A 12,843-nucleotide genomic window follows, 5' to 3' on the forward strand; every position below is an offset into this window, starting at 1 on the left:
CTTTCTTTAGCACTACTTATAGTACAGGTAGGTTTGTTGGTGATCATTCCTCTTAGCTTTCTTTTATCTGGAATGTCTTCATTTCACCTTTGTTCTTGAAGGATGTTTTTTATTGGCCATATAATTCTAAGTTGACAGTTTTGTGTTGTTGTTGTTTTAACATTTCAAAGGTGTTGTTACAGTATCTTTTGGCCTCCATAGTTTCAGCTAATGACTCAGTAATCATTAGAAGCAGTGTTCTCCTGTATGCTATGTGTCATTTTTTTTCTCTGACTGCTTTTAAAATGTTATCTTACATTTGGTTTTCAGAAATTTGTCTGTGAAGAGTAGGGGTTGGCTTTTCTTTACATTTGTCCTGCTTGAGGATTGCTGAAATTCTTGATTACTAAATTAGAAAAATTTTTGAATATTATTTCTTTAATATTTTTTATGCCATAAGCTCTCTTCTCTCCTTCTGAAACTTCAGTTACTTGCATATCAGATATTTTTCTACTGTCCCACAAGTATCGGAGGCTTTTGGTGTTTTTTAAAAATACTTTTCAGATTAAATAATTTGTATTTATCTATCGTCAAGTTTTACTGACTCTTTCCTCTGTCATCTCTATTCTGCTGTTATGCTCATTCAATGAATTTTCAAATTTCAAAAATTGTATTTTTCCACTAGAAATTTTGATTTGATTCTGTTTTATTGTATCTGTACTTTTGCTGAGATTTTTTGTTTGTTTGTTTGTTTGTTTGGTGGCTGGCCAGTACAGGGATCAAACCCTGGACCTTGGTGTTTTCAGCACCATGCTCTAACCAACTGAGCTAACCAGCCAGCTGAGTTTTTTATTCACTAAGAGAAGATTTTCCTTTACCTCACGAGCATAATTATAATATATGCTTTAAAGTTCTTGTGTGCTAATTCCAACATCTGGGTTATCTTGTGGCTAGTCGATTGTTTTATCTTCTGAAAATGGATAACATTTTCCTTGTTGTTTATGTCAAGTAATTTTGAATTGTATCCTGGACACTGGAAATAATGTGTTGAAGAAACTCCCAGTTCTTTATACTTCTCGAAATTGTTGATAACTTTTGCTTTCACAAGCAATTAACTTGGCTGAATTCCAACTATAAATGCTGTCTCTTTGTAGCAGCTTGAATCTCAGTTTAATTATTTTATCATTGTCTGGCTGCTTGCAGTCTGCCCCAGGCATGTGTGTTTCACGGTAAGCGAGGGATTTCAGCAGAATTAATACATAGTATTTATGGCTTACTCTTCTGGTACTCTATTCATACCCCTCTCCTTTCAGACAGTTGAGGTTGCCCTAAACTCTGTCGTATGGTCATTCAAACCTCTGAGTTTTCTATCAGTGTTTCTGCCACCCTGTAAAGCATAGACCATGGTCTATCCTCTAGTTAAAGCCATACAAACAGGAGATTCAATATGAGCCAGTTACTTCTCTCAAGTGTCAACTCTCCTCCAAACCTGCCTGCTTTTATACACTGTCCAGCTCTTTCAGGTAGTTGTCATGGGTGTTATTTTTATTGATTTTATTTTTTGTTTTTGATTCAGAGTTTATAGCCATTATATGAGGGAGGGTCAGCCCACCAGGAGCTTACATAGCCATAGAAGCAGAACTTGGTTAAGTCTCTAGGAGGAAAGTTCAATTGTAGTGTCTGAAATGTCAAAGAAAGTAGACATGTATCTAGAAAAGTTATATTTTCTATTGAATTAGATCCCAGTTTATTTTCATAGCCTTCAGGAGAGTCAGTTTTGATACAATCCCTTTGAGCCATTTTATTGTAACAGTGTATTTTAGGCCTAGAAGAATGTAATTATTTATAGTTTAGCTAGTGTTGGCATTCCACAGAAATACATCCCTTAAAGATGGAATAGATTTAAGTGATCCAGGTAAACCCTCTAATTTTACAGATGTGAAATTGAAGACCAAATAATTATATGATTTAAACATTAGCACATATCAGAATTAGCCAACATTTCCTGATGTTAAATATACAATAATAGCTATTTGGAACATATCCTAGGGATTTTACTCCTGTAATGTATCACTACATATTATTAACTCTATCTTTCTGTTGGGTGAATTTGGGGTCATATTATTTCACTAGCTTCTAAGAATCACAGGGAATTCTTGAGTAGTTGATACACATAGGACAATACTGGTATACACCTATATTGAGATAAGTAATGTGTACAAAAGTACACCCTAGAGTGCTTGGTATAAACTAAGTGTTTAAGAAATTCTCATACTTCATCTTCTTCCTACTTTTCATCCTTCTCATTATTAATTGCTCATACTCTCAGAATTCCAGAGATCAAGGGAAAGTAGCACTGTCATTCTTTTTTGGAATCTTTTATTTTATTCTTGTTTTAAAATAGATTTAAAATCAAAAGGCTTCCAGCTCTTCACCTACATGTAACTTTGCCTGTTTACTCATCTTTTAATGAGGATTATAATATTAATCCAGGGGTAGGGAAACTTTATCTGTAGTGGCAGATAGACTTTGCAGGCAGCATTCTATTGCATAGTATTTGTTTTTTTAAACAGCCCTTAAAAATGTAAAATCTATTCTTAGCTTGAGGGCTGCATAAAAACAGGTGGTAGGCTGTAGTTTGCCAACTTCTGTATATTGGACATCGCTATTGTGTAATGTTAAGGAATCAGATAAGGTAATGCATGTGAAAACATATTGTAAATCATGCAATAGATACAAATGATATTATTATTAATGGTAATAATTACCCACTGTCATTTGGAGGGCAGCACAAAGTCCTGAGGGAAATGGACATAAGTAAGTTTTTATGGGCGGGAATGATGTAGGAAAATTACAGGTCTTGCCAGATTAATATGGTGGGAGACACTATCTTACAAGTATCATCATGAGATCCTAGAGCTCAGACCATGAGCAAGGTAAGGTAGAAGAAACACCAATACATACAGTGTTCATTTCACAACATTTTTCTAAAGACAACCTTGGCAAAAAAAAAAAAAAAAAGTGATTGCTTTGGAATTAGAAAAAATGGCATAAAATCAACAGTCTTAGGCATCTCTAGTCAGAAATATAATTGGACTTTTTTGATTTTTCAGTAATTTGATTTTAACATATAATTTTTCAGCAATCAAATTTCTCCCAGTTCCTATTTTTAACTTTTATTTTAGAGTCTTTCAAATGAGTTTGTAAATTAAACAATGAATGATCATGTACTGTGAGTCTTCATGGCTTCTTTTTTATTTTTGGCAGCTGGCCAGTATACTAATCTGAACCCTCAATATTGGTATTATTAACACTGTGCTCTAACCAACTGAGCTAACCAGGCAACTCTTCCATGGCTACCTTTAAATGAACATAAAAAATAAGAATTATGTTTAGATTTTAAAATACTTTATTAATCAAGATATTTTCTGTAAGAAACAAAAACACCAGTTTTCTTAAGAATCAAGTCTTGTTTGATTCAAGTTCATTGATAGTTATCACTGATAACATCAAAAATTATCTTGATTTTAGTCATTTTCCTATAAATTTCAAAGAATTATTCTTAAAATAATAACATAGACTGAGAAGTTTTGCAGATCCATGACTCACTATGACAGTTAGAGGTCAGCAGATAATGTCTCCATATGCCTGCGGAATTCCACGCACTGACACCAGTTTGAGAAATATTGACACCATACTGGACAGTTACTGAGGTGTGGGAAAGCCTGCACTACAGAGCACTGTTGACTTGTAATTTCACAATATCTCCTTAGTCTTGCCTAAAATTGGAGGCAAATAATTGAATAACAAATATCACACACTACAGAACAAGCTGGGTAATCATGTTAAACACATCGACTAATTTTCTAACTTGACTATTTGATAAAAAGAGGGAAGCACTGAGCCAACTGATGAGGCTTCGGTGTGATAAGGCTGTTACATGAAGTTAAGGGAGAGGGGAAAAAAGCCCTGGAACTCCCAGCCACAACCCACAGACAGAGTAGTATCAATAGAATCTGTTAATAGAATACAGAACACAGATCAGAAGCACAATCTTAAAAATATGTGTATGAGTCACAACCTACTCACAAGTCTCATAGGGATTGCTGATTTCTATGACTAACACTGGGACCTTTAAAATGACATTGGAAATGAAAGAAACTACTTTTCAAAATGTAAAATGCAAAAATAACTAAACTGGGTTAACAAATTATCTTGCTTGTTTTGTAAGAAAGGAATAAAATCTACCTATGTGAAATCAGGTTTACAAAAGATGAAAAAAACAAAAACAAAAAAACCTTGGAGTCATATTTAATTCCTTCTCTGTCACTCTTTTTACCACATTACATCTGTCACCATATCGTACCATTTAATAAATGTTTATTGAGCACCTAGTGTGTGTCAGGCACAGTTCTATCAACTGGGGACATAACAGTAGATAAAGAGAAAAAGTCCCTGTTCTCATGGAACTTAAATCTGAGAGGGGGTAGATAATTAACAAATAAAGAAATCCATACATACTATGTCAGTTGGGTGACTAAATGTGGGAAGACAAAATAGAGTAAAGGGATAGAGGTGACTGGGGATGAGGTGTGAGGTGGTGGTGATATTTTATCTAGGCTGGCTAAGGAAGGCCTCTCGGACAAAGGGGTATTTTGAACAAAGACGTGAAGAAAGTGGTGGGGGTAGGGGGTGAGAGTCAGTGCATATGCCAAGAAGCAAGAACACTCCAGGCAGAGGGGGCACAGACCAAGGCCCTGAAGTAAGAGCATGATTGGGACATTTGGGGAAGAACAAGGGGCCAGTGAAGGTCTGTGGAATGATTGAGGTGGGGGGGGGGATGGCCACCCTATGAAAGGCCTGAAGAAGACTTTAAATTTTACTCTGGTACACAGGAAGCCATTGGTGTCCCTTCCCACTTCATTCCTCTGTCATGTCTCAACATAACATAACAATAGGCTACTACCTCGTGTCTAGCCTCCTGGGTCTCCTTTATCTAATGCATATTTTACTTTGCCACAATGTTTATTTTCCTTAAACTCAGAACTGATCTTGACTCTTCTGTTGAAAATATCCCACAACCTAAACCAAAACAACAACAAAACACCTGGTCAAATCATTTTCAAGGCAATCAAATCCACCTAGTCAGAATCTCTGAAGAAAACAGATGAGGCAAACAGACCAGGTAATTTAGAAGAGCTTAGTAATGGGGGAAATACAAAGGTTGAACAGAGTATAAGTTTTGAATAAGAGATAGTACAGTAGTCTGAGACTAGCAACTGTGGGGGGCTGTTATCTCTTGACATGGGTTGAATTGTGTTCCCTGAAAAGATATGTGAAGTTCTAACCATGAATACTTCAGATTGTGATCTTACTTGGAAATAGGGTTGTTGCAAGTGCAATTAGATCAGATGAGATCATACTGGAGGAAGGTGGGTAATTGACCCAATACTACTGGTGTCATATAAGAAGTGCAGAAGAGACACAGAGAAAGGCACACAGGGAAAAGATGGCCATGTGATGACAGAGGCAGAGATTAGAGTGCTGCATCTGCAAGCCAAGGAACACCAAGGATTGCTCTGAAACACCAAAAGCTAGAAGAGGCAAAAAAGAATTCTTCCCCATAGGTTTTAGAGAGAACACGGCCCTACCAACACTTTGATTTCAGACTTTTGGCCTCCAGAACTATAAGAAAATGAATTTCTGTGGATTTAAGTCACCTGGTTTATGGTATTTTGTTATAGCAGCCCTAGGAAATTAATATACTTCCCTTTGGCCTAAAGGGAGGAACTATGAGAACCCAAAGATGGGAGTACCTATGACTTTCAGTAAGGGGCACAGACAGCTATAGAGCCCTGGCAGATTGAGAGCTGGAAAGATAAACACCCACAACCCTCTGATCACCTGCCCGTGCATGCCTTTCACTGGTTGAATTGCATCAGAAGACAGAGGGTAATTGAAGCCACTGATGTGTGCCTCTATGGGTCAGCCTCCAGGGGCACAGAGGGTAGACAAGAGAAGAAATAGGATCCAGAAGGGCACATGGGACTATTCTGCACAGAATCCCTAAGCAATTTTGTGTTAGCTTATCTTTCCTCCTTCATCTTTTGTCATTTCTTTACAAGTCACCTAAAATCAGACATCCAGGACCACTAGCTGTCACTCAAGGGACCCTATATGTTCTGCCATTATGTGTTTGCTTATCTTCTAAAATATTTGCTGTCTTTGACACCTTCTCCATTTGTGAAAATCTACCATCTTCCAGGCCCTCCATGAAACTTTCTATCACCCATCATGGCAGAAATCCCCCTGTATTGCAACTCCCATAGTTCTAACTTTAAAGTTCTAAGATCACATCCACCAAAGTCTGCCTGACATTACAGTAGGGGATCTGTCTTCTCTATTTAATTGCAAGATTCCTCACGGCTTAGATTTGGTTATATTTACCGTTTATAAGCCCTGTGAGTATTATAAGAATGTACACAAAGTAGGGATTAATAGATATTGGTTAAATTGAAAATGATAATTTTACTATTAAAATGAATCCTCTAGTCATCCAGTTCAGTCTGCCCATTTTACAGAAGTAAAAACTGAGACCCAGAAAAGTGCAGGCAAATGAACAATTAATGGCAAAATAGGACTAGGATACAGATATTCATTAGCCCAGTCTAGTACTTTTCCTACGCCATTGTGGAGCAAACATCATTCTCATAAAGCTCATAATAGTAGCTCTGAAGTATTCTAAAGACTAAAAAAATGTAAACGAGTTATGAATATGTGAATAAAAAGCTTTTAAAAATAGTTGCATGTTGAGAAATTTTTTAAAAAGTATTTGAGAAAATATTTTGAGCCTTATTGATCCTACAGTGTTTGAGAAACAGCTTGTGGTATTTAACATCCTCCAAAGGCAGCTGGGTTCTCTCATTTCAACTTGGTAGCAGTGTGTTAAGAGATAAATAGATAAAATTATTTGCCATAATTTAAAAATAAATACAGCTGAATGACTTAAACTGTCAGCTTAAAAACTTTCAGAACCATTTGATCCTCTTGGTAGATTTGTCAAGCGAAATTTCAAAACCAATTGCAAGTAGCCCATAAATCAAAATGGCCAGTTTCTTATCTATATTATATGGGAAAATAAACTTTTTTTTTTTTTTTTTCCTTTTTTGGTGTCCGGCAACGGATCGCAACCCTCAGTGTCGCGCCTGTACCTGACCGGGACCAGCAACGGGACAGCAACCCTCGGTGTTGCGTCCGCACCTCGCTCAGCCAGTGAGCGGGAACCGGTCTGTATGTGGGATCCGAACCCTCGGCAGGAGCGTCGCCGCACTCCCAAGCGGCGCACTGTAGCAGTGCGCCACCGGGCCGGCCCCGAAAATAAACTTTTTTGTGTGACAAGAACAGGTAATGCATTTTCTCTTATTCTTTTTATACTAAGTTTATCTTATTCTTGTATAAGTACTGCATATCTTCTCAAAGACATCTTTCTGCTGGGAAAAACAAGGCAACTGAAAACCTATAAAAGTTAATGACTTCCATTTTTGCAGTGTTGTAGGTCAGGAGGTTCCCAAGACTACCCTCAGGTTCAATAATTCTCTAGGACTCACAAAACTCAGAAGACTGTTTGCTCACAGTTTTTTTGTTTTATTTTGTGTTTTTATTTCTTATTAGCATATTCATTATTACAAATCTTAATTTTTCTTTATGTCATTTACCCTACCTAACACTCCCCAAACTCACTCCTTCCCTCCCCCATCTCTAGTATCCTTAGGTTTGTTCTCTCCTTCTGAAAGTTCAATGTATTGTTGTGGTTTCTTCTTTCTTTCTTTTCCTTCCTTCCTTCCTTCCTTCCTTCCTTCCTTCCTTCCTTCCTTCCTTCCTCCCTTCCTCCCTTCCTCCCTCCCTCTTTCCTTCCCTTCCTCTCTCCCCCTTTCTTTCTCTCTTTCTTTTCTACCTTTCTTTTCTGTCTTTCTGTCTTTCCTTCCTTCTTTCTTAGCATCCAGTTAGGAGTGAGAACATGAGGTATTTCTATTTCCTTGTCTGGCTTATTTCATTTATAATTTTCTCCAAGCTCATCCATGTTGCTGCAAATGGCAGAATTTCATTCTTTTCACAGCAGTGTAGTATTCCATTGTGTATATATACCACATTTTCCTTATCCAGTAATCCATCAATGGACACTTAGGTTGGTTCCATATTTGGGCTATTGTAAATAGAGCTGTGATGAACATGGGAATGGAGGTATCCCTTTGACATGATGATTTCCATTCCTTTGGGTATATACCCAGCAGTGGGATTGCTGGATCATATGGCAGATGTATCTGTAGTTGTTTGAGGATCCTCCATATTGTTTTCCAAAATGGCTGTGCTAATTTACAGTCCCACCCACAGTGTAGAAGAGTTCCCCTTTCCCTGCATCCTCGCCAGCATTTGTTCTCAGTCTTTTTAATAATGGCCAATCTACTGGGGTGAGATGATATCTCTATGTGGTTTTAATATGCATTTCCCTGATGATTACTGATGCTGAGCATTTTTTCTTGTACCTGTTGGTCATTTGTATGTTTTCTTTTGAAAAATGTCTATTCATATTTTTTGCCCATTTTTTAATTGAATTATTATTATTATTATTTTTTTACTGTATAGTTGTTTGAGTTCTTTATGTATTCTGGATATTAATCCCTTGTTGGAAGTATAGTTTGCAAATATTTTCTCCCATTCTATAGGTTCTTTCCACTCTGTTGATTGTTTCCTTTGCCATGCAGAAGGTTTTTAGTTTGATATAATCTCATTTGTTTATTTTTTCTCTTGGTTCTTGTATTTTGGGGGTCCTATCCATAATGTCTTTGCCCAGTCCTACTTCCTGGAGTGTTTCCCCTATGTTTTCCTTTAGTATTTTTATGGCTTCAGGTCTTACTGCATATGGATGTCCTATTTTCCCAGCACCACTCAATGAAGAGGAAGTCTTTTCCCCAATGTATGTTCTTGTTGCCCTTGTCAAAGATCATTTGGCTGTAAGTATGTGGGTTGATTCCCAGATTTTCTATTCTGTTCCACTGATCTGAGTATCTGTTTTTATGCCAGTACCATGCTGTTTGGGTTACAGTAGCTTTGTAATATAATTTGAAGTCAGGTAGTGTTATGCCTTCAGCTTTATTTTTTTGTGCTCAGGATTGCTTTGGCTATTTGGGGTCTTTTGTTGTTCCATACAAATGTTAGGATTCTCTTTCTATTTCTGAAAGTAATGTCATTGGCATTTTAATGGGATTGCATTGAATCTGTAGATTGCTTTGTTATGGTTTATTGCAGTGAAAGGACACAGATTAAAATCAGCAGCAGAGAAAAGCACATAGGTCAGGGTCCAGGAGAGATCACGCACAGTCACCAGTGGTCCTCTCCCAGTGGACTTTTGTAAACAATGCTTATTTTGCTCAGCAATGATGAGTGACACTATGCATAGAGTATTGCCAGCCAGAAAGCTCATTCAAGCCTCAGTGTCCAGTTATTGTTGGGGGTCAGTAAAGTAGACATGGCTGACCACCTGCATAGCTGACCTTAGTTTCTAGCACCTCTGGAGGTCAAGCTGATACCACATGACTCAAGGACCCCACCATAAATCACATTTTAGGACAGACCATGTGGCATGGCCCAAGGACCCCAGGTAAACACTCATCTAGCAGGCCATTCCAAGGGCTTAGAGGTTACCTCCCAGAGCTAAGGGCAAGGGCCAAATTTTTCCTTAGTCGAGGTTAATCCTTTATTATACAAGTGTGTCCTCAGGGTTTTTTTTATCCTGTTGTTTCTACCCTATACCTGAGGTTTCCAACCTGTGATTTCTAACCTGAGGCTCCAAACTTTCTTGTTTTCTGGTGCCCTTCTATCTTATTTTTCATGGTGCCCATTAGGCCAAAAGAACTCCCAAATAGTAATTAGATCCAAACAACTTAACAGCAGTAGTTTGCATGCTGTCTGACAGGTGATGCTGTGAGTAAGTTCTCAGAACACGAGTGACAAATTCCCTCAAAAATTTTCAAAGTCTATGGTGCCCCTTTGAGTTTGCTGCTGTACTTCAGTTCACCTTGGCACACAATTTGGAAACTGTAGTTTTATACAGTGCTCACTACAGAATATCATTCTTTCATTGTTTCTCTCCTTTAAAAATGCTTTGTTGAGATCTAAATATATGCAGAATACTAGTAACTGGGCTTCCATGTATATGCAAGATCTGCTCTGGACAGTTTGAAATGTTTCATAGATGTTATAAAGTTAATACTAAAGGAAAATTTGGGGAAAAGATTACTTTCTCCGTTGAACAACTTAGTAAACTGAATTTTCCAGAGCTTGACACAGGATTTAATAGACATTCAAGAAATGTTTGTTGAATTGAATTGTAACACAAAAAAGGCGGACTAGTTTACCTTAATCTGTCATGAATGTGCATGCAAATAACAGCTTCTACCACCAAGCCCATTTCTCTGTTCATTGGGATAAAGCTGTGTCACTCTTTTAAAAAAATCTTTTTCATTCTTGTCCATTATAAAAGCAGAAATAAAAAATTGGAATCATGGACTTAGAAGTATTAACTATAACTGAGTTTAATTTATTAGAGTCCTACTGTCACTGGAAGAGGTAAAGAGGAAGTTCAAAAAAGTTGAGGAAGGGAAGCTGTCAGAACCATAACCTCACACACAGAGAACCATAACACGTAGTGCTAAGTTGCAAATGCCCAAAGGGGTATTGACAGTTAATATTTAATTTTGCTCTTTTTATTTAAAAGGATGTGCCCATTAATTTAAAAGTGTGGTGCTATCTATAGCCTTTTTCATTCTAAAAAAAAAATCTCCTTAGAATGATTAAGGAAGTGGACTCTTTCATACCCACATTATTGATAGGATTACAAATTGGCGCTAAATTTCTGTGATAATGTGTGCCAGGAACCTTGAAAGTATGTCCATCCTTTCCTGGAGCAATTTAATTTTTAGGACTTTATTCTATGGTATATTAGAATTGTACAAAAAGGTTATATGTTAGCAGAATACATACTAACATATATTAAGTGTTATATATTTCATTAAAATGATAAACGATTTTTTTTTATATACAATGGAATTGGTTAAATAAATCATGACATAGTTGTATAGTAAGATACTGTATGGTCATGGCAAGGACAAGCCTGCAGTTTAAGCAGCAGAGGATGGGCAGCTTTCAGGAGTCTCAGTGACTTCTAGTTGGTTTGGTGTCAAGGAAAACCACTGCCAGTGAGCTGGAACCTAAGGGATAAGGAATAAAATGGCAGGTACTGCAAAAACAAGTTCTCAGAACAGGAGTGACAAATGTGTGTGGGAGGGGCTCCCAAACCTATGGGAGCACTTCAGGGGTTTGATTACTATGGATGTCTTGGGATACACTTTTTGCATCCATTACTCTTCTTTTCCTCAGCCTGTTGTCCCCTGGAAAACACAGATTTTTATATCTCTTTGGAAAGAGCAGGGGAGTAGTCAAAGGCACACACAAAAGGCACACACAAGTGGGCTTCTTGTCCCTGCCTTTAAATCAATAAGCACATCACTTGGAGGAAACGGCAGTCACCAGGAAGTCATTTAGCCGAGATGAAAAAAAATCCCTGAATAGTGTTTAATCTTCAAAATAAAAATTCTCCATTCTTGGGTCAGGCCAATAAATGCTGTGGCATTTAGACTGATCAAATTTATTCCTCAGGGTACAACTGAGCATCAGACACATACGATGGAAGTGTTCTTTGGTGTTACACTGCTTTCTTAGTCTGCACAGCTCATTGCCTTTGTAACATTTGCATCTGATTTGGAAAATATTTTAGAACAACCCAATAACAACTTGAAGATAAAAAAATTCTACACACTTCACAGCTCCTTCCTATTACATGAATGTGTAAATTGAATTCCCTCTCAAGATGAAAAAACAAGGGTTGGCTTCCCAAAAATATTTTCATTGGCTTTAGGGAACTAAAACACACCAGTGTCTGGGTGACTAATACTTCCTGTAAAATAAAGATAGATCAACACATAATTAAGTTCTGGCTCAAATATAATTGTTGTCTTGGAAACAGTTTTGGGGATGAATATGGTTATGCTAATGAAACGCTCCATGATTTCCACCAATGATCCAGTTTATTAATTAGGCCAGGCCATCTTGCTACCCTGTGCTACCCATTTTGAAATATTTAACAGGATCTTTAAAAACTTCCTGAGAGAACAGCGAAGGGGAGAAAAAAAAGGGAGACCTTTCAACTTAGTTATTTATTAGCTCTTGTAAGGATTCCGATCGGAGGAGTAGATTGAAAGTGCTTTTTGGATTTGTGGGTTTCAAAGATCCTTCCTACCCCACTAGGCAGAAAACAGAGAGTTGTAGATCCAGTATTTGGAACCGAAAATCCCTAGCATTCTCTCTCTGAATTCAACGTTCTAAGGCAGCCAGCGTTTTCCAGTTTCAGCTCCGGGAATTCAGTAGTTTTGTAGGAAGTTCTGCTTACTGCGTAGCCCAAAGGGGAACCTTCCTGCTCCGAAGGGTTTTGCGGAGGCCGCGCGTGAACTCTGGCGCGAGAGCGCATCCCAGCTTAGATCACACCCACCGGGGGTGCGCGTGTGAGTGTGTGCGCGGGGGCCTGCGCGCGTGTACGTGTGGGGAGGTGTGTGCCAGAGGGGCGGGGTGAGGGGAGCGACGCGGGCTCGAGGTGAAGCACGAGGAGAGGGAGGTCGCCCGCCCCGGCCTCTCCCCCGGGCCCAGGCGGCTAGCTCGCGCTCGGGCAGCACCTCGCGGTGCGCGCCGCGGCGGCGCCACAGGCCCCTCGACCCTTTGACCACCGCCCTGCGGCCGCCAGGTCCGCAGCCG

General features: G+C 38.4%; 1 protein-coding gene and 1 non-coding gene across 2 annotated transcripts in view; one reads left to right on the forward strand and one right to left on the reverse strand.

The window, feature by feature from the left end:
* Positions 1-12,843, forward strand: part of RNF217 (ring finger protein 217) — a 230,020-nt gene that overhangs the window by 98,381 nt on the left and 118,796 nt on the right. The window contains exon 2 of the mRNA XM_008572519.1: positions 12,422-12,640. Coding sequence (XP_008570741.1) covers positions 12,422-12,640 — 219 coding nt within the window. The remainder of the gene's footprint in view (positions 1-12,421; positions 12,641-12,843) is intronic.
* On the reverse strand, positions 744-817 carry TRNAF-GAA. Its single transcript has one exon. It is a non-coding gene; the product is annotated as a tRNA-Phe (tRNA).

This window comes from Galeopterus variegatus, unplaced genomic scaffold, assembly GCF_000696425.1.
Source record: "Galeopterus variegatus unplaced genomic scaffold, G_variegatus-3.0.2 Scaffold47, whole genome shotgun sequence".
Classification (NCBI taxonomy): Eukaryota; Metazoa; Chordata; class Mammalia; order Dermoptera; family Cynocephalidae; genus Galeopterus; species Galeopterus variegatus.